Source organism: Panthera pardus, unplaced genomic scaffold, assembly GCF_024362965.1.
Source record: "Panthera pardus isolate Hobbes unplaced genomic scaffold, ASM2436296v1 HiC_scaffold_8, whole genome shotgun sequence".
NCBI classification, from domain to species: Eukaryota; Metazoa; Chordata; class Mammalia; order Carnivora; family Felidae; genus Panthera; species Panthera pardus.
In genome coordinates, this window is record NW_026527013.1 from 50,772,536 (window position 1) to 50,797,329 (window position 24,794).

The following is a 24,794-nucleotide window of genomic DNA, read 5'->3' on the forward strand; positions in this document are numbered from 1 at the left end:
GCTCTATCCTGGGGCTCTTCCCATTCTCAGGGGGACTCAACGAGCCCAGCCTCATCCTGCTGAAAAGGTTTAAAGTCAGTATTACTTACATCCTCCTCGAAGGGGCTGCCCTTTCAAACATTAGCCCATCAGTTTCAGACTTGGAATCTTGGGTTATGCAGATTTTTCACCATCTTGGCATTTTCTATAACCTGATTTGACTACAACTCCAATCTTTCAAGCTTGCTCCCTTTCTCTAGGGGCAGACTATAACATGTGCTCAACTATCCATGAAGTTCACGGAGCTGGAGAAAGGACACGCATTTAAGACGCATGTATGGCCGAGGAGTTCTGTTCCTTCCAGAATCTCCTTGAGAAGCAGCAGGAAGAGCAGCACACTGGGGGACAGTGGGAACAGGCCAGAGGAGGGAGGCGGAGTTTCACTCTCTGGCTACATTCAGCTCATCAGGGAGTCCTGCTGAAAATGCAGGTTTTAGGGTCCCAGCTCCAGAGTGTGAGTTAGTGGGCCCAGGAATGAACACGAACCCATCTGTGGTTCTGCAAGTGGCCCCCATACCTCACTGGAAGAAATATGTGTTAGGGTCCCTTTGAGGTGACAATCCAGAGTCTTCTTATCTCCAGAGTTAGCCACAGTGAGTGTGGCTAAGTCGTACCAGAGGTCCATGCCTGGGTCTTAGAACATCTTCTGATATGACTCTGACAAATCTTGACCGAAGACAATGGCACCAGGTCCCCTACCCCCATTCCAGCCACAACCCAGGTGCACCTCTGTCATCATCAGGAAGAAAACTCTGCTCCCCTCCCCCAGCCCCTGCAGGGGACTCCGGGTCTGCAAGCCATCAGACATGGTCACTGTTTCGAAGAGGGAGAAAGAGAGAAAAGCAATGTATGGGGGAAAAATGTTTATTCAGTGCACCTTTTATAAAGCAGTTAACGAAGCAGACATCTTGCTATTGGCCACATCATTCAGCGACTGGCACAGTCCACGAGGGTACCACAGAAAAGTCACCACAGGAGAACACAGTCAAGGAAGTCACATTTTGTATTCAGTGGTGTTTTGTTGCAATTAAATACAATAGGTGTAGCACTTTGAAACCAGGATCTTTGTAAAAGGCAGCCTCCTGCAGGTGTAACCCACAGATCCAACCCAAAAGGAGAGCAAATTGTGTGACACTTTTTTCTTTTCAGGGCCTAAAGAAATAAGGCTCAGAGTCCTCAAGTGTTCACATGTCACTTTTGACCATCAGAATGAAACATTCCAGGAGAAAGTGCTCATGGTTCAATTTACTGGTGCCTCCAGCCACGCGTGAGGTTTGTAAACAGGTCTGATGCTGTGGGAAAAGATGGTTCACAGACCTCAGACACGAGGTCTGGGGAAGGAGGACAGAAACAACTGAGCTTCAGACAGCATTCTGGACCCCGCACTCATGCTTCCAGAGTTTGGTTGGGGAAAGCCCGAGACGATGGAAACTTCCTCCAGCATGAGATCGGGAGGGGAGTGGTGTGGAAGCCACGGGTGCAGCTGAAACCAAATGCCACTGATAAGTGGTATATATAAGACAGACTCTGGCACCATAATAAGACCCAAAGAACCATCCAGAGATACCATAGGAAGAGAATAAGGGAAGCATCCCAGCTGGTTCCAGTGCCCAAGAATCTTGCAGCTCCAGGGGTCTCAGGAAGGTTGTGCCCCTAGTCAGGAAAATCTGTGAGTTGCTGTCCCCTCAATCCCCAGTGGCCTCCGTTGGCTGCTAGGGCAGCAACTTTCCCAGGAACAGCAGAGGCTGGGGCATCTCTGGCTGGTGAGCAGATAGGCTCAAATGCCAACAGACCCCACCACGGGTGCATTTGCACCCAGAGTGCCCCATGGTCCTGTATGTGGCCACAAAGACCCCAAATCAGCACCCTGTTAGCTTTCCAAAAAGCAAGAACTGGCTGGTGTTGATGCTGTCAGTACGTGTGACAGCAACACTGTCTCTGGGTCCAAAGATGATATAGTCTTCAGTCCCCAGTCAGTACTGAAGGTCTTGTACTAAATGGTGAGAGTCTGAATACTGGCATTTCAGTGCTTGCCTCTCTTCTCCCCAAACATCAAGACCATGCCAGCTTCTTCTACTGTGTGCATACGTGTGTGTGCACGTGTATGTGTGTGCATAATGCAGTGTGGAGGGAGAAGAGGACAGTGCATATAGAGAGTGGATCTGTGACGTTCAGGAAGTGCTCTTGTTTGTGAGTCCAAAAAATATGTGTAGAAATTAAAAAAAAAAAAAAAAAAGAGTCCCACAGTGTCAATGAGCTGGCCAGTCCCAATCGGAAAACCTCTGATCCAGAATATCCTGTATTTAATAACCAAAGGTATTTCTTGGGCATGGTCACGTCCTACCTCAAGGCTGTGAGGACCCTTGAGAACATGTTTCCTAGGTCAGTAAAACCTTTGAGACCCCTGGTGAATTGCTCTTCTAAATAAAACACAACAGTGTGCAGCCTCAAGACATCGCTTGTGCCTTTACTAGAGCAGGAAGAGAGGATTATCACTGCTGGGAACTTTGGCCAAGCGGGAAACACCATCTCTTGCAGAAAAACTGAATAAGAAAACCATTCCTCCTAAATGGTGAGTTACAGAGAGAAACAAACACACAAAAAAAGCTCAGAGGGATTCTAAGGAATTCATCCTTCCAGCTGGCCACGTCTGAATTCAGCTGGTAAACATTTTATTTTTGTTGTTGTTGTTGTTGTTGTTGTAAACTTCTTTTAAAGTGCTCAACTCAGTGGTATTGGCCCTATTCTAAAAATCACATGCCATCATCACTAATTCCTAAAAACTATCATCACCTCCCCGCCCCAAAACCCTGCATCTATTAGCATCCACGGCCTTCAGCCCCTGGCAACCACAATTCTATAGACTTTATAGATCTGCCTACTCCAGATATTTCACAAAAATGGAAATGTACAGTAAGTGGCTTTCTGCAATGGCTGCTTTCACTTGGCATACTCTTTTCAAGGTTCATCCATGTTGTAGCATGAATCATGATTTCCTTTATTTTTATAGCCCAATAATATCCCATCGTATGGACAGACCGTGTTCATCCATTCATCTGTGGATACACCTCTGGGCTATTTCCATTTTGCGCTATTATAAATTATGATGCCATGAGCATTTATGTACAAGTCTTTGTCTATGTGTACGCTCTCATTTCTCTGGAGTAAATACTTAGGAGTGGCATATCTGGCTCATATGGCAATTCTATGTTTAACTTTTTGAGAAACAGCCAAAGTATGTTCTAAGTGGCTGGACCATTTTCTATTCCCACCAGCAACGTATGAGAGTTCCAATCCTTCCACATCCTTGCCAGCACCTGTTAGTGCCCATCTTTTTGATCATGGTCATCCTAGCGGGTGGGACATGGCCTTTCACTGCGGTTTTCATTTGCATTTTCCTAATGAAAAATATTGAGCATCTTTTCATGGGCTCATTGGCCATTTTTAGGTCTTCCTTGGAGAGGACAGGAAAATATGTCTTTTTGTTTGTTTGTTTATTCAAATATCTTATGCCCCCTTTTCTTAAAGATTTTTATTTTCAGGTAATCTCTACCCCAAATGCAGGGCTCAGACTCACAACCCCAAGATCATGAGTCGCACACTCCACTGACTGAGCCAGCCAGGCACCCCTATTTTGTCCCTTTTAAAACTTGGCTTATTTGTCTTGTTATTGTTAAGTTGTTAGAATGCTCGATATATTCTGGATAGGAGTATCTGATTTGCAAACATTTTCTTCCATTCTGTGAGATACCTTTTCACTTTCTTGATCATGTCCTTCAAAGCACAAAAGTACTGTACCCCGTTTTGATGGGGTTCAATTTATCTACTTTTCCTTTGTGTTTGCTTTTTGGGTATCATGGCTAAGAAATCACTGCCTAATCCAAGGTCACAAAGATTTATGGCTATGTTTTCTTCTAAGAATTTTATAGTTTTAACTCTTACATTTAGGGCTGGAAGCACTTTGAGTTAATTTTTACACACAGTGTGAGGTAGGAGTCCAGCTTCACTCTTTTGTTCATTGAAGTATAGTTGACATACAATGCGATATTAGTTTCAGGTGTACAACATCGAATTCCAACAATCCCACCCATTACTCAAAGGCTCACACCATGACAAGTGTGATCACCACACAACCTGATTACAATATCATTGACCATACTCCCTGGGCTGTACTTTTTATCACTGTGACTTATTTATTTTTCTAACTGGAAGTTTGTACCTTCACCAGCTTCATTCTTTTGCATGTGGATATCCCGTTTTTCCAGAGCCATTTATTGAACAGATTGTCTTCCCTAGTGAATTCTCTTGCCACAGTTGTCAAAAATCAATTGGCCATAAATGTGAGGGTTTATATCTGCACTCTCCATTCTACTGCAATGGTCTAGATGTCTACCATTATACAGTACCACACTCTTTTAAGTTTGAGACCAGGAATCCCACTTTGTTCTTCTTTTTCAAGGATTATTCGGCTATTCTGGGTCCCTTGCATTTCTGTATGAATTTTGGGATCAGCTTATCAAGTTGTGCAAAGAAGCCAACTAGGATTTTGATAAGAGATTTCACTGAATCTGAAGATCAATTTGGACAATACTGTCATCTTAACGATATTTAAAATCTTTGATCCATGAACATGGGATATCTTTCCATGTATTTAAGTCTTCTTCAGTTTCTTCCAATGATATTTTGTAGTTGTCAGGGTATCAGTCTTGTACTTTTTTTCTTAGACTTATTCCTATTTTATCCTTTCTTAAATTATTATATATGGAATTATTTCTTAATTTCATTTTCATATGGTTAATTGCTAGAATCAAGAAATACCACTGGTGGAGCACCTGGGTGGCTCAGTCGGTTGAGTGTTCGACTTCAGCTTGGGTCATGATCTCACGGTTTGTGAGTTCCAGCCCCACATCGGGCTCACTGCTGTCAGTGTGCAGAGCCGGCTTCAGATCCTCTGTCCCCCTCTTCCTCTGCCCCTCCCCTGCTCACACTCTCTCTCTCAAAAATAAACATTAAAAAAAAAAAAGAAATACCACTGGTTTTTGTATGTTGATCTTGTATCCTGCAACCTTGATGAACTCACTTATTCGTTCTAATCAGTTTGTACAGGTGCACGAATTCCTTAGAATTGCCTACATACAAAATTATGTCATTTGCAAAGAGTTTTACTTCTTCTTTTCCAATTTGGATGCCTTTTATTTTTCTTTCCCAATTGCTTCATATAAATATTAGCTTCTTAAACATTTGTAACCCAGGTTTTAATCAGCTGCCTATGCCAAATGGTTTCATAAGGGAATCCCCTGTTCCTAGGGCCACCTTCTGACATGCTGTTGCCCCAGGATGCTGGGATGGGTCCATGCAAAGGTAAAAGCACTCTGAAGTCAGGAAGATATTGGTACCACCCTCTGCAGCTGAGCTCACTCCTTATTCTGAGCTCAGAACACTAGGCTTCCGTACCTGGGGAGTCACCAATCCTATACTTACTTTCTCAAGATCCCAGCATAAAGGAGTTAAAAGATACTGGAGTGAAATGACAGGTCCAGGAGAAAAAACCAACCCATCCACCAGCCAGAGACAACAGTGGGGTCAGGGTACATAAACATCTGTGGGAAACCAGGGGAGATCCAGGGATTGTCTGATGGATGAGTCACCCCATCATCTTCCACCATGAGGACTACTTCCCCAACCCCCATGTCAGAATTCCCTGCTCAAGCTACCCCAAGGTGTGGAAGGGTGCAAACTGAAAGGTACCTCAAATACACGCACACATGCCACCAAGGGGTGGACTGTCCGTGTAGGCACAGGCTGGGCCGTGGGAGGCAGTCCTGGCCCCGGGCCGGTCACACCGTGGATGGCTGCGAGGAGCTCCTCTGGCTGGAGCTGTGGCGGCTCAGGACGAAGGTGGAGGAGTTGCTCTTTTTGCTGACGCTGGTCTCTCCCGGCCGGCTGCCCTTCAGGTAGCTGGAGGAGCAGCAGAGGAAGCGCTGTACAAGTTCGTGGAAGAGGTGGCCGGTGAAGAGCATGTAGATCCAAGGGTTGCAGCAGCTGTTGAGGCTGGCCAGGAGCATGGCTATGATGAAGGCCGAGGCTGTCGGGGGGTGAGGGGGTAGGGGAAGAGAACAGCCCATCACTACTGGAGGAGTCCCTACCATTTCCTGAGAACAGCCTTTCCCAGGTACCAGGTGCCGGGTCACAAAGTCTGTCTTCCTTCCATATCCTAGCTCTGGGCATGCACTCAGCCTGCACACGGCCCCCGCCCCCAACACTTCCCAGGCTCAGCCCAGCCTAGAATGCTCTCTGTCCTTTCTCTCACCAAAAGCGTACCCACCTCATGCTTCCGTCAGCAGGAGCTGCACTCGTCATGGCCACCTGTTCATTCATAACTCACCCAGCAAGTATCCAGTGCCTACGACTGGGAGTGCCCAAGAGCACAGGATCTGGAAGCTGCCAGACCTAGTTTGTATTTTCATGCCACCAGCACCATGTTCTTTAGTTCCCCAAGATACTGCTATTTGCTATCTTTCAGGGGAGCTCACAAGAGTATCCAAACCTCACAGGAATCTGCAAGGATTCAAAAACATCTGGTACACAGCAAGTGCCCAACACATGGTGGCTGCTATCATGACCATGTGCCACACACCAGGCTAGGCAATGGGGACACAAAAACACAATGAGTAGCACCATAGGGTGGGCACGATGCAGGTCAGGGTGGGCACACCGAGGAGGGGTGCAACTCTGAGCGAATCACGGCCAGCCCCACAGAAACCGGCATTTGAGCTGATACCCGAAGGATGCTTACAAGTCTTCAGGCAAAGAAGGGAGGAAGGGTGCTCCGGGCAGGAGGAAGGAAACAGGCAAAGGCATGGTAGCAAGAAAGTGTATGCTGTCTTCACAGTTGAGAACATGGAGGGTTCTATGAAGATACCTCTAGGAGCACTGCTTCAGCATAGCAAATAGGACTCACACAGGAAAAAAGGTTACACTGAAATATTTGAGGCACTGTGCAGAAGCTGTCATACTGCGGATTTATTGAGTTCCAGGCAAAATCAATGATCAACTTCTGACTGCTTGTCACAAATTCAAGCTTGAAGGGGAAAGAAAAATTCCTAATCCTGGGGCACCTGGCTGACTCAGTCAGTAGAGCATGTGGCTCTTTGATCTCGGTGTCGTGAGTTCAAGCCCCAGGTTGGGTGTAGAGTCTACTTTAAAATCAAAAGAAAAAGTTGGGGGGCCTGGGGGGCTCAGTCGGTCAAGTGCCTGACTTCAGCTCAGGTCATGGTCTCAGAGTTCGTGAGTTCGAGCCCCGCGTTAGTCTCTGTGCTGACAGCTCAGAGCCTGGAGCCTGCTTCAGATTCTGTGTCTCCCTCTCTCTCTGTCCCTCCCCACCACTTCCCCCTGCTAGCGCTCAGTCTCTCTCAAAAATAAACATTTAAAAAAATAAAAGAAAAGAAAAAAGAAAAATTCCTAATCCTATCTACTTCCAAGTAGAAGGAGGGGGAAAAAAAAATCTGAGTTTCTTGCAATGGACTTCAATCTGACAAACTGCAGACCTCTCCTACCAATGGAGGAGCAGAGACCTGCAAGGAAAACCATGTACCCGAGAATGCAAGAAGGGGAAATCTGCTGGTCTTGGTCTTTTCTGCAAAAAGTTTTCAAAAAATAACTCCAGAATTCGAGCTAAATCCAGGAAAGGATTTCTCACAGGGACAGAGGAGCCACAAGATCTCGATGCCACCACAGATGCAGAGCATGGAGACATTTGTCAGCAAAGTCGCCAAGCACCAAAAGGAGAAAAGTGTTTGGCTGCAAAACAAATGCAGTGGTTCTCAAGGTGGGATCCCGGGATCACCTGGGAACTTGTTAGAAATGCAAATTCTCAGGGCCCACCCTAGACCTACTGGATCAGACTCCTGGGGGTGAGGTTCACCAGTGTGTTGTAGAAAGACCTCCAGGGGGTTCACACACACACACACACACACACACACACACACACACAGTTTGAGAACCGGTGGTCTAATTACTTGATGCACCTGTTGGCACAAAAGCAAACTACAACAGATAAAAGCAAAAAATTTCGCCAAAGAGAATGTTTAGAAAACAAAGGAGAAGCAGCTAGCTAATCCTTAGACTAAAATAGTAAAGAGCAAAAAAGTGGAAAAGTGAAGAGGGGAAAAAGCCAGTACTACTGAATCCCTCATTTTCTCTAAAAGAGAATTAAAAAAATAAATATTTGATTTGGAGAGCTAAGACGATCAATTTAAGTTTAGAAATTCTGGTGAAAAGTGACTAAGACTAAAAAGACTAAAAAGAGAATGTCCTCAAAATCATAATTCAACATATAAAATAAAGGAGGTAAAACTGACACATAAAAAATTAAAAGAGGGCACCGAGTAAACTATCAGACACAAAGGCAAGAATGTAGGTGTGTAAGGATATAAACAAGGTAGAGAAGGTCGTGGCAGGAATAAGTTCACCCTTGGACAGGAAGGCACCACTTTTGCTTAACTGTATACAGTTATAATTGTATCTTTTTTTTCTTAAGCTACCTGCCCAACTCTTTACATTTGGATCATTTAACTCATTTCTATTAAAAAAAAAAAAAAAAAAAAAAAGCATACAGACACATCAACAACAAAAAAGTAAACAGTTAAAGGATTCCCAAGTAACCATAGGGAGATTTTCTACCTCTACATGGCCAGCCTGGGTGGAGGAGTTGAGACTAGGGCCAGCACCCGCTGCCCCCACCTGGTGGCCACAGACATGAATGACAGGCCTGGCCTGGCTCCTTGGGGGATGGATGAGCCTCTATAAACTGAACCTGCTTGTGTCAGGTTGCCAAATGTTAAGGGCACATTTGGACTTTTAAAATTTGCCAATATCCTAACTATCCAGAGACATGAGTCCCCAGTGGTGGAAATGCAAGCCATCAGCAGGGAGGAGAGGTATTTGGGAATAAAAAACAGTCTATGGAGGACATTCCAAAGGAAGGAAGCAATAGGAATGAAGGCACATAAGAAAGAATGTTCAAGAACCTTCAGGGACTTCCAGAGTTGGAGTGGGGGGGGGGGGGTGTGGGAAAAGAAACTGGAAAGAGCTAGGCTGAGGAGGATCTTGAATCCAGGCTGTCTGAACTTTGATCTATAGATAATGGGGAGCCATTGATGGTTTCGGAGCAAGTAAGTGACCGACTGATTGCACCTCACTGGCTCTCTGCACTTATTGTACCTTGTTTAGGCCACACTGCTGCAACCTTCATAGGGTTTCAGAAGAACAGGAACAGAACAAAGCATGGAAAACAGTGTCCTCACAATTCATGATGTTGTTTCCAAGGGAGCACATAACAACAGCAATGCTGACCACTGGAATCACCCTCTCAAACTGGCACAGGACCATATGATTTTCAAATCAGACTCATCCCCATTTTATATGCTGAGGAAAGTGAAGGTCAGAGAAGGGACATGACTTCCCCAAGGACACACAAGTCACCCTGTGTTCCTACCTGAAATTAATAACTAGGTCAGCATTCACACATCAGGTTGGTACTAGTTAGCGAATCCTCTCAGTCCCAAAGCAAAGACACATGCTGGCCAGGCAATCACCCTCCTGGTGTGATCTGAGGGGCAGAGAGACAGCAACTACCCCTTTCCCACACAGATATAATTGCCCATGGAGGCTAGGTACTGCCTGTTCCCAGTGATAGTCTTTAAATATCTAAGTATACCTGGGACGGGAAACACATCGCTTCCTATCAGATCACCATTGTTCCTGGCAGAAATGTCTCCTGGTCTAGACTAGGGGCCAGCAAACTATATAGCCCATAGGCCAAAACCCGCCTGATGCTGATTCTTCTAAATAAAGTTTTATTGAAACACAGCCACACCCATTCATTGATATATTTTCTGTAGCAAATTTTGCATTACAAGGACAACGTTGAGTACCTATTACAGAGACCTTATACTCACCAGCCTAAAATAGTTACTGTCTGGCCCTTTACAGAAAAAGTCAGCCAATCCTTGATGCCTGTAGGAGGGGCAGATGTTAAAAAGCAGTGGGAAGGGACTCAGAAGGGCAGGGGAAAACCCAGAGGGCAGGCCCAGCACACTTCTTCCCATCCGACCAGAAGGAGAGCTGAGCGATGGCTTTGTTTTCAAGTTACCCAGACATGGCCCACGTCCTGGCTCTGCCACTTTGCACCTGAGTTTTCCAGGGCACGTCTCCTAACCTCTCCTAACCTCAGTTTCTCCATCTGTGACATGGGGCTAATAAAAAGAACTTCTTTACAGAATCACTGCCAAGTTTCATTAGACAGGAGATACCAAGTACCCACCACGATTCCTGGGGCTCAATAAAAGTCAGAACTTGGCAAACTTAGCTATTGTCATTATCACTACCATGATGCCCAATAAATGCTACTTCTCTTAACAATAAGAGTTAACACCAGCATGGGTGAAACAATGGGGAGAGGCTGCTCCCTGGGCTGGGCTGTGTCTCAGAATCTGAGACAGCTCAGGGTGGGGCACAGGACACAGTACACAGTGGCTGAGCTTCTGGAAGCTGCACTGCCATATGGCAATGTCTGTTCAGCGTGGCTCTTGGGCCAGACTGCATGGCCAAGAATGTCAGCTTATGGATTCGATCCCCAGCTCTAAATGCCCGTGTCACCAGTGGAACCAACAGACCTTATCTACCCTTCTCAGCTAGCTTGCAATTTCCTGATGGGTTTAAACAGATGAAACAATGGGCCATCTTCAGGGAGCGCTATGGGGGTGTCTGGGCTCTACAAAGTCAGAGGTGTGCTCAAACAAAGAACTAGCATTAGAGGAGAATGTTCTCACCTTATTCCACATTACTCGGGGTCCTGAGAATGTCTGATCTTGCCCAGCAAATGTCAGTGCTAAGATCTGTTTTAATGCACACGCCTGGCACAGCTGGGAGCAGCTGCCGTCTCTGCACTGTAAACTGCCATCTCTCCTTTCTGCTCGCTGCGTTCCAGCTCCAGGTTCTAGGACATGCCACCCTCCAGGTGTTCTATACTAAAATACTGTTTGACAGTCTTCTTTCAAAACACAAGCATCCACTGGGTAGCTGCTGCTGGTGGGACACTGAATGAAAAGATGACTCAGAGTGATGCTGCCTCAGGCTGGCTCTAGCAAGTGTTCCTTGGATGCTGTGATGTCCCAGGCGTGGGTCCTGCCCTAGGGGGCTCATCCCCCAGCTGCCAGGGAGCTGGCCAGTGTGGCTCACGGCTGAGTTCCTTTCAGGGCACTGCCTTTGGCCAGAGCACAACACCCTGTCCCAGGGGCAGCTCGCGTGCAATGACCCATCTATGCAAATGTACAACAGTCTACCCTTTTGCCTTAATTCAGGCTTCTCTGAAGGGCTGTCCCTGCTACCAAGCTCTGAGCCTGGTCCGCGGCCACACTTTCCACAAAGCAGAGAAATGACGAAGTCAGAGCACAGAAAGGAGGAGCTGGAAGTCAGAATCCACCAGACTCTTCAAAAGGTGTGGTCTATAGCTGCCAGGAGGATGGGGGTGAGTTCACAGAGGGGCCCCAGGGGGGCATGGGCTCTGTTGTCAGAAGGAGGAGCCAGGGACCCTGGATTCAGATGCAAATCCCTGGTGTCTGAACTCTCCTTCTCTGAGCCACATCTGCTGTATAAGCCTTAACATCCTTACCTATAAATTGGAGATAACACTCCCAAGGACTTTAAGAAAACTGGGGGAAAAAAGTATAAAAGGGCTTTGTGAATGGCAGTGTTAATTTAGGTGATTAGTATTATCATTAACAGAGAGGAGATATGACCAACTGCATACTTTTTTTAAAGCCCCAAGTTTGGGGGCTTCTGATCTCAGGTCGATTAAAGAAATTGTCCTTTGTCCTTTTTTCCAGGACTTCAAAAATTTAAAAAAAAAAAAAAAATCAAAACCCAGAGCACTGGGATTGGATTATGTGATACCAAAGGAATTCCAGACAGTTCATTAGGAAAAACCTTCTCTGCCAGTGACATAAGAAACCCAAAGGGGAACATGGCTGCAACCCCGGGAGAGGGCAGGATTTCAGGGTCTCAGAATCCTGTTTCTTCCACTTGCCCCCCATAAGAATAACATCTTTCCCCTGGATGGAGCCCTAAGCAGTGCAAACTGCTCTCTCTGGTCGTTGCCGGAGGGTCCGTGGGAGGTACTGGGCCACGGACTGGGCCCTCACACCTGCCTGGCCATGAGCTTGGGGCATTTCTCTGAGGAAGAGGATGTTCTTGCATTCTTTCCATGCCCTGTGCATGCAGCAGCATGCTGCTGCAGCAGCAGCCCTGGGGACCTGACCTCAAGGGAAAGACAGACTATGACAGGCGGGCTGTTAAACAGGGAGGTGCAGCACTGGGGAACAGGCTGGTGGGTCCAAAGCTAAGGGTGATCTTCCAGTGGGAGCTCCTATGTGCCAAGCAGGGGAAGTGAGCAGAAATGGCCACCCACCAAAAGCCAACATAACCTGCTGGCCAACAGTACTCCCAGGAGACAGAAACAACTCTGCATTTCCACTCGGCACTGTGACTCATGGAGGGGTGGGCGGCAGAGGGCCACTTGAGGACGAGGACGGTATGCCCCAGAGCCTTCCACCCGCCTACCAGCGTGGCTTTACTCAAGCCCCAAGAACTCCCACGTTCGGATTTCCCGGTACCCCCTCCGCCCTGCCACCGAAGGCCCAAATTAGCCCAGAACAGCTGACGGGCAGCTGGCCATGGCCTCTCTCGGCTGTGTGTGCCTGAGGTGACCAATGCATTTCACGTACACTTCAAAGACGTATGGCTTATCTAACATCTCTTATCTGGATCAAATCAAGCCCGTCAACTTTTGTAAGAGGCCCTCACTCCAGAAACCAATTGCTTGGTAAAAGGCCTCCTGGACAGGGGATTGGAAATCTGGGTGTGAATCCCTTATTCCTATAGAGGCTGTGCAGGAATTTGAGAGTTGTGTACTACCAAAGGCTTTTTTTCTTTTTTTAATGAGTTTTGAATGTACAGTTATATAAAGATCGAACACTAATATGTATTACAATAGATCGCCTTCTTAGAAAAGACCACAATTTTACAACATTGGAATTGTTTTAAAATTCACAGCTGTGTGATCTCCCCATGTATCCTAAAGTCAGGAATAGGAGCCAAATTCGTGGGCTATGGAGCTTTAAATGGGCTCCTATTGTGTCCCTGCTCAAATCTGGGAAACAAGGTGAGCTCACTGGGCTGAACCAAAGGAATAACTGCCTTCTGGAAGCTCAACCGCTGGGGCTTTCTTGTAAATGACCAGCCCTTCTCTACCATGCAGGGAATGACAAGTCTTGCAGCCAATTTCAGCCTATGTGCAAAGGCAAACTGTGCATTTTGGTAACAGAGGTAAGATATTAAAGACTTACTACTCAGTACATAGTCAATGGGCCAGATGCATAGGCACTGTATAGACATCCCCTGGATATTTGGTAAAAATGCAGACTCCTGGGCTCCCTCCTGGATCTCCTTCATTGGGATCTGCATTTTCACAAGATCCCCCACGTGATCTGTGTGCTCGCTGAAGTTTGAGAAGTATCCCTCCAACAGGGAGAAAGACAGTACTAAAGTTAAGTGCCCGATGATCTCAACATGTAGTGTGCTTCCTTGCATTGGCAGTTCCGACTGGCTCCCACAGCCCCCTTTTCAAATGTGGTTCCCTCTCTGAAACCCTCCAGGGTTTTTCACCAGGGAGTCAGAATCAACTGATGCATCCTGGGGTAAACACTTGGGGTGGGAGGAGAATAAAGATCTCTCTTACTGCATCATCCCTTCGTGCTGTCATTACTTCTGTTTACAGACTGGTGGCTGGGAATGGTGTGTCATTTGTGGCTCTGTCCCTGACTGCCAGCAAACACTGGAAAATAGGAAGAGGTCTGTAAGGGATGGAAGTGAACTGAAGCGTGAAATTAGCAGACAGGAAATCCTGATACATCCAGCCGCCAATGGCAAGCTGGGAAGGTGAAAAGGCAATTTCCCTGCTTGACCACAGGAGGTGGCTCTAATGTGATAAGTGGATTCTAACGTCATTCCTTGTATGGAAATGAGGTTCACACTCAGATCCAGGTCAGGTGGAGAGAAAGAGAGAGAAATGGAATGAGCAAGAGGGGCCATTTTGGTGTGAGGGGTGAGCCATGGAGCACAGGGCAACGGGCAGGAAGTGCCAGCTGGAGCACGACAGAGACTCTGGCAGAGGCTGCCCCTCCGTGGCCAGGAATCAGATCACAGGAATAGGGATGCTCGCACATGACTGCCTGGTTACACCCCCTATGCAAGTGTCCTCTGGGGCTTCTAAAATCCAGAGCTAGAACCTTTCCGCCTGGCTTCCTGCTGCCTCCTCCAGGTGGGGCTTTCGTTAGTCTTCACCTCTTCCCCTCTGAGCACCCATGGGCTTCCTTCCTCACCAGAAACTGCAGACCTTCTGCTAAACTACCCCTGAGCTCATGATTCCCACACCCAACTGCACTGACTCGGTCCAGGACCTGACATGTCTTGGAACTGCTCTCCTTTTTAAAGCAAATATTTATCAAGCACTTACTATATGCCAGGCACTGTGCCACGGACACAGCCCACCCTCCCCACAACCTAAACTCTATTCTTAACTCCACAAAACTGGGCTCCAGGCAGGTTTAGTCAACAGCCCAAGGTCACTGCTGACACCCCATCATGCTACATACACCTCAGGACCTGAGAGCCTGACACCAGCCTAGCAGAAAATGGGGGTGTTGCCCCCAAAGCCCCGTAACCCACCTTGGCCTGGCTGTCCCATGTTTATGCAAATGTCAGCCGTTGGCCACAGGATGGCAGGTGAGGAACTAGGGATTGGCTCCCTGCAAACTCTCCTCACTGGAGGACTGAGATACCAAGGCAGAGGTTGTATGGACAGAACCCTCGGAGGCACTAATGACTGCAGAATGAACTTCCCTCCTTCAGAGGAGGAAGGAGGCCTCCAGCTGGGGGGAGCAGAGAGGGTTTCATGGGAACACTGGATGAGGCTTCCATGTCCAGCTGTTCGAGTTGTGCCCTGTACAGCTCCTGGGAGCATCATTCTCACAGGCCAGGAGGTAAATGGTACCCACTGGAATTGTGCCACTGAGCAGCCCACACTTGGACTTGGCCTGTGAAGGATGATGGGTCTCCACAGAAGAGACTCGGGGTGAGCATTCCCATGGTGGGAACAGAATCAGCATGGGAGCAAAGCAAAAGGACCTCGTGGGGACTGACAAGTCATCTGGCCTGGCTGGGGGTATACTAGGCAGACTGGCCAGAGCTCAGGGCAGATGAGGTTGCCCTCATTCATTAGATATCAGTTCAGGCCACACCTACATAGTGGGCCTAAACCACTGCTTCTCAGCCTGGGGCGATTCTGCCCTGTAGGAGACATTCGGCAATGTCTGGAAACACTTTTGGTGGTCACAACCGAGGGAAAGGAGCCAGTGGCATCTAGTGGGTAGAGGCCAGGGATACCGTGAGCCACCCCACAGTGCCCTGGATGGCCACCCTCCCAACAGAGATTATCTGGCCCAGAATGCCGTAGTGCCAAAGACAAGACATGCTGCTCTCAACCAAAAGCTGGTGATGGAAAGGGAAGAGTCACCATGACAGGTGTGGTACTGCTAAGATGGAGGGGTCAGTGGGTAGCAGGAGTAGCTGAGAAGCACAGACTTTGAACCCAGGATGCCAAGGGGGTGGTGCTATGAGCGGACGTGCAGCCAGGTGGGTGCGTGTAGGGATACTGGGGCTGCAAAGAGGGTGCAGAGCTCTGGGGCAGGGCCAGGAATCAGATTTTTAACAAGCACCCAGGAGATGCCAAGGCCGAACATGGTGGACCACCTTGAAAATGCTGGCCTGGGGAGGAGGGGCAGTGCAGTCTGGCAGTCTCTGGTGTGAGAGCGCTTGGGTTCAAATCCCAGCTCCACTGCTTACTCAACCGCATCCTTGAGCAGGTCATGCCTCTCCGAGCCTCGGTTTCCCCCTCTGTAAAATGGGGATAAAGCCCCCTCACCTTGCTGTGTTCAGGTGAGGATGAGAGGCAGGGCTGGGTACTCACCCAGTGGTGGCTACTGTCACCAACTCATCCGACTCCTCACATCACCGAAGTGGATGCCCAGAGAGGGTGTCATGTTCTATTCCCATTGTTCGGATGGGAGTGACAGAGGCCCAGCCATCACACAGAGACGTGCCTCAAATCACAGAGATGGTGACAAGACCAGGTCTCTGAAGGGGGCTGTCACCAGTGCTCACTGCTGTCTTCTGGGACTAACGCCATGGGGTCTGGCAGAGCACAGGTCAGCCCCCACCCAGCCTCAGCCTCTGGGAGTGAGCCCTGTGGGGTTCCCTCTGCTTCCAGTAGTTGCCAGCACAAAGCAGTGGGGGTGTCAGGTGGACCAACCCCTCAGACAGCTGACCGGCCAGCCCAGGCTCTCCAGAGATGCCCTGAAGCCAGGGGCAGGCCTGCTCCAGGAACTCACCTCCTGACCCACAGCCCCCCACAGCCTCCCCACCATCCCAAACATCCATCAAATGGGAAAAAGTATATAGCAAAGCCTCATCCAACAGATCTTTCTTCTCTCTCTCTCTCTCTTTCTTTCTCTCTCTCTCTCTCTCCCTTTTGTTCTCTCTCTCTCTCTCTCTCTCTCTCTCTCCCTTTTCCTCTCCCTCTCCCTCTCTTTTTTGCTGTTATTAATCAAACCTTTTGGGGGGAAAAAAGGGTAAAGTCACCTGGGGCAGAAACTCAAAAGGAAAGCATGAGCATTAGCCAAGAACATAACTCACAAATGCTTAATGCCAAGAGTGTGATCGTTAACTGTCCATCTAATTGCAATTTATACCCAGAGGGGCCAAGTTTGAGAGCTCTTCAGGGCAAAGAATGATGTGTCCAATCTCCTCCTGCCTGCCCTCCCTCCCCCACTGCTCTCCGTACCAGTGGGTCACCTGAAGAGCAGACCCCCCCCCCCCTGCAAGGTGTCTGGCCCACCCAAAATTTGGGCACAATATCCGCAGAATGGTGAGGTGGGCAGGGCCACATCAGAGGGACCACAGTTCCATAGAGAAAGGGAGGAGCTGGGCAGCTCATTTTCAGGCAGGGAAACACTTAAAATCAAGCCCCTGAGCATTTCCACCTTCCTCCTAGGACAATACCCCTGATAGATGTTTGGTTGCCCCCAAGTGACCACTCACTTCTTTCCCAGGTAGCCAATTCTGTTGTTGGAGGGCTACTTAGAAAACCCTTATTTCTAAGGCACCTGGGTGGCCCAGTCAGTCGAGCGTCTGATTCTTGGTTTTGGCTCAGGTCATGATTTCACTGTTCCTGAGTTCCAGCCCTGCATCGGGCACGGGGCGGACAGCACTGAATCCCTACTTGGGATTCTCTCTCCCTCTCTCTGTCCCTCCCCTGCTCATGCTCACTCGCTCTCTCTCTCTCTCCCTCAAAATAAATAAAAAAACAAACTTTAAAAATTTAAGAAAACAATGACGACAACAAAAGAAAACCCTTATTTCTCCTGAGTCCAACTCAGCCCATCTCCAGCACCTTCCTCCTCCCATATCCTTCCTATTTGTTCAGCAAGCATTGGCTGAGCTCCCGATGGATGCCCAGCCCTATGCTAGGCACTGTCACACAAGGTGTCCCTGTTGTGACAACGCTCCTAGTCCAGCCCTAACAAGTTTCTCCCCCACATACCAACCTCCCTATTGTCCGGCAGGCTCGGCTTCCACCCCCACCCCCTTCCGCTGGGCTCTCAAGAGAAAAATGTCCACTTCCTCCCTCAGGAATACCTGCCAAAATTCTCAAAGTTGGTCTCAAGAATGCAAACAAAACTTTTAACAAGTCGGATGGGGGGAGAGGAGGAGAAGAGCGACACCGATCACATGGCCCCCAGGTACCATGGGTCCTATCAGGTCATCTGCACAGCAAACCCACAAGCAGGCTCTGCTTCCTTGATTATACACAGGACGAAGCTGAGGCCCAGAGAGATAGAATCACTTGCTCAAAGGACACAGAGGAGAAAATGGCAGAGCGAACTCCAGGTACAGGCCAAAACTGTGTGGTTTTCTCTGCATGTGCGATGTGGGATTCCACAGTGCCTGTCTGCTGTCCTGGCCCACCAGATGGATCTCTTGGTCCTTCTGCAATCTCCATGCAGTGGAGGTCCCCACCCTGTTCTCGGGGCAGTTTCCTGCTCTCACAGAAATCGGCCATTTTGAGAGAATTCTGAAAGAAGACTTTGGCTCATCTATGAACTGCGAGTGAGATTTTTTTTTTTTTTAATTCAAAAGCTTCTCCTCTAGCTTCCAGGCACCTTCTGCTGAACAGACAGGAGCCACAAATAGTGTTTGGTATGTACAGATAGCACACCTGTCCAACCTGTCCCCCCTCCTCTCTCATTTCTGCCCACTGGACCAGGCATTTCACAAACACTAGACACAGAGACTCAAAATCAGCTCCACTATACCAAGCAGCATTGACAAATCCCTGGAAATACAGATATGCCCCCTCTCCACCTCCTCTCTCAGAACTACTCCAGGGTCCGAGTCCTTGGGACCAGCAGCAAAGCAAACCTACCGAGTTCAGGGGGGAAAGGTTGACCCAATCTTTGATACTGGGATTTGCTTGTGAAGGATACATCTGGGGCTTGTCCAAACCTGCCATGGGTGTCTGGTCTCACTCCTACCTCTGTGGCCTCACTGGCATCACCAAATTGGGGCTCCAACAGCAGGTGGCTGTTTTGGGTGGGGAGGAATTCAAACATTACCATGATGCTCCTCTTCCTTTCTTCTTCTCTCACTGTTTTTTCTTGTGAACAATGGAAATACTGAAATTGAGAGTTTCCTTCTTTCCTTTGGCTCTTACAAAAAGGAAGCCCTGTGCACGGCTCACCTCTACCCACAGAGCCTTTATTATTATTATTACAATCATGTTATAATCTTCCTATGCCTCTTCCCCTTTCATCCAAGTCTCCCCGTATCTACTTTATCTCCTTGCGGTGCCTGAATCTTTGTGGCCTACCTCTCATTACTTTTGGAACAAGGAGAGCTCTAAACCCATGAAGGCAGCGCTTGGTGTGAATAAAGGGGTATGAGGTAAAGAAGTCCATCAAGGGAGAGCGATGTAAAAGAAGCATCTGGGTTTGGAGAGAATGCCAGAGCACACAAACCCTACAGGAGGCAGGGACTTGGAGCCCTGTGAAGGACCACGAGGCCAGCTGCCAAGACAAGCATGGTTTCTCCATCCACTCGGCCCATGATCTGTAGCCAGTGGTTCAGGAGTTTCTTATTCTCTCAGAGGTGTTAATCATGAAGCTATTGGCAGGAACAGACCCCACATTTGCCCCACTCCCTCCACCTCCATCTGTAGCTGTCTGCCCCTGGGCTACCCCGAAGGAATGTCATGCTGCTCTCAACGGGTTTCCTGAGCTTGCAGCCTCCACTCCCCAGGAGATGAGCAGAGCGAGGGGCCCTGATCTCGCTGTTTTGCATCTCTTCTGAATTCCCTTCCTCTTGGAAAGTGGGGGCTGTGCATTCATGCCACGGTGCTGATCAAAATCTCTTGAGTAGCTCAAGTGTACCTTTCTTTTATTCCTTAACACTTACGATAGCCTTGGGACAGAGTCATGTCTCCAAAGTGACTGTAAACACCATCATTTCTGATGGCCCAACCTGCTACTTGCACTTATCCCAATTAATGCCAAGTGGGCACAGAGTTTACAGTCCAGCTGAGACCATGTCCACTCAGACCTGCTGCAGCCCTGAGGCCGAGGCACGACTTGGCCAGGCTGGTGACCAGAGCCCAAGTCCTTGATGCTTGATGGGCCTGGCACGTGGGGACTGGGCGCTGGCTCGTGGCAGCGGTGGTATCATGAATCCCCTGCTGTCTGCACTTGTTCTCTTCTCACAGTACCCAAGACAGAGTGTCGAGGAAGACCAGGGGGACCTACGCTCTCCGTGTGGCACCCACCTTTTCCTCTGAACTGGGAAAGAAGCACAGGAACACAGGGGAGATGGGAGATTCCTAGAGTCTGTGTCTTTCCCCACTCCTGGAGCCTGAGAACAGGGGTCCGGCTCTACTGAAGGTCTTGCCTGGAAATCCTCAGGGAACCACATGTACCCAAAAGGCCTCTGGCCCCCACTTTAGCTGAGGGTTCCCTCTCACTCTCTCTGTGTTTTAAGACAGAGAAATGGACTGTCTGATGTACTTTTAAAGTGTAGAATTGGGGTGCCTGGGTGGCTCAGTGGGCTAAGCATCTGACTTTGGCTCAGGTCATGATTTCACAGTTTGTGAGTTCGAGCCCCCCATCAGATTCTGTGCTGATGGCTCGGAGCCTGGAGCCTGCTTCGGATTCTGTGTCTCCCTCTCTCTCTGCCCCCTCTTCCCCCCATTCTCTCTCTCTCTCTCTCTCTCTCTCTCTCTCAAATATAAACATTAAAAAAATAAAATAAAATAAAATAAAATAAAATAAAATAAAATAAAATAAAATAAAATAAAATAAAACAAAACAAGGTAGAGAAGGGGACCCTTCACCTGAAATCCCACACTAGTAAGCACTGGAAGGAAGACTCCCCAGTATATCTCCCCAGGATCTGCTCAGTATCAGTCTCACTTCCTCAAGGGCTAGTGTCTGAGCCCTCAAGACTCAGGTCTGAATCTTCAGCTTCTGCCCAGGAAACAGGTGTAGCCTGATGCCTTGATTAGAAACACCCACTGCTGGCTTTTGCCCAACTCAGCTCCCTACTCATGTGTCCTTCATAAGAAGTCTGGCACAGGACAAAATAGCTCTACTCTGCCTCCGATTTGCTGTGTGACCGGGAGCAAGTACCTTCCCCTCTCTGAACCCCTGAACCCTTTCTTCAAGGCATGACCACAGGCTGCACCTTGGAGCCAGGCTGGCTTTGCTGAGTCTTCATAGCAATCCTCACCCCACACTGCCCCAGCCTGACATCCCACAGGTGCTCAGCACATGTCGAATGATAATTGCCCTGGCCACTAAGGCAAACACTAGGTTAACGGGGAGGGCTGGTTAAAGCCAGGAGTCTGTGGTTTCTGGAAGAGAGCAAAGCTAAGTGATCCAGCTGGATGAAGGGAGACTTCTGCTTCCATGGGAAGGTTGTATTTTAGACTGTTGGGAGCAGGAGTGATTATATTTAAAAATGGGACATTTTTGCAGAAAGGGTGAAAGCAAACCCCTCCATGTTTCCTTATAAGCATCTGACTCACCTGCATCCCAGTGTAGTGTTACGAGCTTTTACCCTCAAACAAAAAGGTGGAAGTCAGTTGCCACCTCGGATCATCCCTCCTACTCTTTGCAAATGAGCTGCTGGAGACATGGGCACTGAAGGCCAAGCTGCCAGGAGCCTGCAGCAGCCCAGTGGTGGCCACAAGCCCCAGGACCCAAGATGCTCTCTGCTCTCCCAAGCTCCCTCCCCACAGACTACTCCATTCTACACTCTCCTCTGGGCCTTCCTGACAGTGGCCAAGTTCAGACAACAGCCTCTGGCCCCCCTCAGCCCTGACCTCCTCAGTCCTCCAATCTGGAAGTGCATTCCCTGCCTACAGAAACCACCCAGGCTCCCAGGTCAAATCAGAAAGTGTGCATCCGGGCTCCCTTCCTTTCCTCCACCCCCACCCCTCCCCAGCACAAGCAACAAACAGTCTCTAGTCTTAGGCATCCCCAGCCCCTCTACCTTCTGGGGCACCCACCTCTCTACTTTGAGGCTCACCACCTCCACCAGGCAAGGGGTTCAGGGACTCTACATCACATCCCCCGAAGCCCCAGCCACCACATACTGTGTGTTTGGGCTGACTTGAATTTAAAGTCAAGTTCAATGCAAATTTAAAGCGGTGGGAGCTTTAGACTTGAGTTCTTTTTTTTTAAGTGTTTATTTATTTTTGAGAGAGAACATGCAAGCGGGCCAGGGGCAGAAAAAGAAAGGGACAGAAGACCTGAAGCAGGCTCTGGGCTGACAGCAGCGATGACGATGTGGGGCCTGAACTCACGAACTGTGAGATCATGACCAGAGTCCAAGTCTGGCGCTCACCCGACTGAGCCACCCAGACGCCCCACACCTGCGTTCTTAAGTTTATTCCACCACTGGCTAACCATGTGGGAAAGTCACCTGAACCTCAGTTTTCTCATCCATAATAATGAACCATACGCCCCATATGTAGCCCAAGGACTGTGCTAAGGACTTGGCGCGCATTTTCTCATTTCATTCCCTTACTGCCTGATGAGAGCCAGCAGTTTCATCATGGTCATTTTACAGAAGAGTAAGCCAAGGCTTAGGGAAGTTAAGCCCCCAAATCCCTTGATAATGGAGCCATTACTCAAACCCAGCTCTGCAGGATTCCAAGGCCCACCTCTCCTGCATGAGACCCCTAGAGCCCTGGACGTGCAGAGACAGCGAGGCAAGGACGCCGCACTCCCCACCCCGCCCCCTGCCAGTTCCCCACAAGCGCTACCTTCCTTGGGCGCATTGGCGTCCCAGACGCTCCACATCTGAACGAAGAAGAATGGCGTCCAGCACACGATGAAGGCCAGCACGATAATGAAGGTCATCTTAACGGTGCGGATCTTGGCCTTGGAGATGAGCTTCACGCTGCTGACGCGTGCCAGAGCCGCGCGCCCAGCGCTGCCCGCCGCCGCCGCGCCCTCCTGCCCCTCCGCCGCCGCCGCCGTCTTGAGCCGCAAGTTCTGCCAGATCTTGAAGCTGATGAGGCCGTAGCAGACGGCGAGCACGATGACAGGCACGATATAGACCGAGAGCGTGATCCACGTGATGTAGGCCTTGGGCCCCCAGGGCTGGATGAAGACGGCCCAGCAGTCGAAGACGCCGTCGGCCACCTCGCGCAGCGAGAAGATGTGCACTTGGGGCGCGCTGGCCACCAGGCACCCCAGCCACGTGGCGAGCACCGCCAGGCGGTCCGCGCGGCGACGCAGCGCCCGCAGCGGCTGGCAGATGGCCAGGCAGCGGTCGAGAGACATGAGCAGCAGCAAGTAGGTGGAGGCGAACATGCCCACCACCTGCAGGTACTTAACCAGGCGGCACAGCAGGTCGGGCCCGTAGAAGCGGAAAGTGATGTCCCAGAGCAGTTGCGGCAGCACCTGGAACACTGCCACCACCAGGTCGGCTATACTCAGGTGCTTCATGAAAAAGAAAAGGCGCGAGTGCTTGTGGCGCGTGGTGCGCAGCGCCAGTAGCACGCACGCGTTGCCGCTCAGCGCCAGGAAGAGAATGAGGCACAGCACGGCCACCTCCACGCGCGCCAGGGCCTCGTTGCGCTGCGGGGGCCCGGCGGTGCGGTTGCCCTCGGCTCCCGGCGGCGCCTCGCTGCCATTGACCGCCTCCGCGCTCCAGTTGGCCGCAAGCGCGCCCTCCATGCCCGTGGCTGCCGCGAGCCCCTGGCCTTAGAGCCCTTTAAGGAATGGCGCTGCGGGACGGGACCCGACGCGCAATCCGGCGTGCCTGGGGACTCCTCGGGTTCCACTGCCTGACACCCCTCGGACCGATCTGCTGGGTCGGAGCCTGAAACAAACCCAGAGGGCCGTGAGAAGACCAAGCACTTCTCTCCCGAAGCACTTGCGGTTCAGTTGTCCCCTTCCCAGGAAGCCCAAATTATTTGGGACTAGGAGCACAACGGCCGGCCCGGGGGTTGTTCAGCCGCCACCCCAGAAATCCCCGCTTGAGGTACCTCCTCTGAGCCACTGGAAATGAGCGGGAATCTACCAGACTGCCAGCTCCTTGAAAAGGGAGGGTCGGAATCAGCCACTGTCCTCCGGTACTGGGCCTCCCAAAACAGTCTACCTCTCCCAGAGATTCCCAAACTAGCTACCCGCCACGCCCCCCACCCCAGCACATCCATCTTCCGCGAGACCCCCCAAACAGCCATCTCTCCTAGTAAACCTTACTGCAGTTATTTTCCCCCGGAGATCCCCCAAACAACTACTTGCCTGGGAAACCCCAGCTCAGGACCACCCCTCTCCAACCTCCTAAGATCCCTCCTCACCCCGAACTCCCACAATAAGTGCTTCCGTGGAACCCCAATCCAGCGGTCCCTCCTGGAAGAACTCCGGTCTCAATACCTACCCCTCAGGACTCCCAACTGCTGTTCCCACTACCCCTCCCATGAGGATCCTTCAGAGCCCAGCAGCGTCAGCAAGCCAACGCGCGCCTTAGCCCTCGACAGTTAAGGGCTGTGCATCTTGCTCCTGAGAAGTCTCATTCCAGGCTCTGGGAGCACCGGGCGTGCCTCCAGGTGCCAGAGCCGCGAGGCACCCCACCACCTCCACTAGGGTTCCAATGGCTCCACCAGCCCCAGTCAACCCGTCCACCCGTACGCAAGACCCAACTACCTGCACCCAGTCCTCGAGCTGGCCTAAAGTTGGCTCCCTGGGGAAACTGCACCGCCGCGGACAGCTCCAAAGACGCGTGCGCTCCCAACCCAGACTGGGGTGGCTGCTGGCAGCACCCAGTCTGATACTTTGGTGAGGTCTCAGATTCTGAAACCTCAGCTGGAATCCCGTCGCCCGCACCTAATCGGTCCCTGGATAGGGACAGAAGGCGAGCGAGGAGAGCAGCCGAGGCTGTGCGCGCTGACAGCGTCAGGATGAGGCGCTGTCTGCTGGTGGCCCGCTTTTCTGCAGCGGGGACCCGGGCTGCACCACCACAGGAGTCCGCTGGGAGGCGCGGAGGGCCGCCCCCCACGACCCCCGCAGAGCCGAGTT

General features: G+C 50.0%; 1 protein-coding gene across 3 annotated transcripts; it reads right to left on the reverse strand.

Moving 5' to 3' along the window:
• Positions 1–890: 890 nt before the first annotated feature.
• OXTR (oxytocin receptor) lies at positions 891–24,667 on the reverse strand. Of its 3 annotated transcripts, XR_002074786.2 has the most exons (4): positions 24,423–24,667; positions 22,532–23,595; positions 5,788–6,124; positions 891–1,522 (listed from the first exon to the last, which is right to left on the reverse strand). XR_002074786.2 is itself a non-coding variant. In XM_019428292.2 (3 exons), exons 2-3 carry the CDS (start codon positions 23,448–23,450, stop codon positions 5,877–5,879), a joined length of 1,167 nt encoding a protein of 388 aa, XP_019283837.2. In that variant the 5' UTR covers positions 23,451–23,595; positions 24,423–24,667; the 3' UTR covers positions 891–5,876. The 3 variants fall into 3 exon arrangements, 2 of the variants coding, with proteins under 2 accessions (XP_019283837.2, XP_019283838.2); XM_019428292.2 differs by having other exon boundaries at positions 891–6,124; XM_019428293.2 differs by lacking the exon at positions 24,423–24,667 and having other exon boundaries at positions 891–6,124; positions 22,532–23,845.
• Positions 24,668–24,794: the final 127 nt, after the last annotated feature.

What these genes read in the sequence shown, in the direction of transcription:
- OXTR (XM_019428292.2), bottom strand. Translation starts at nt 23,450, where the DNA reads ATGGAGGGCGCGCTTGCGGCCAACTGGAGCGCGGAGGCGGTCAATGGC. An exon ending in CGCCAATGCGCCCAAGGAAG is followed by an intron (nt 6,125 to 22,531) that starts GTAGCGCTTGTG and finishes ACCCCCCGACAG; the next exon opens with CCTCGGCCTTCATCATAGCC.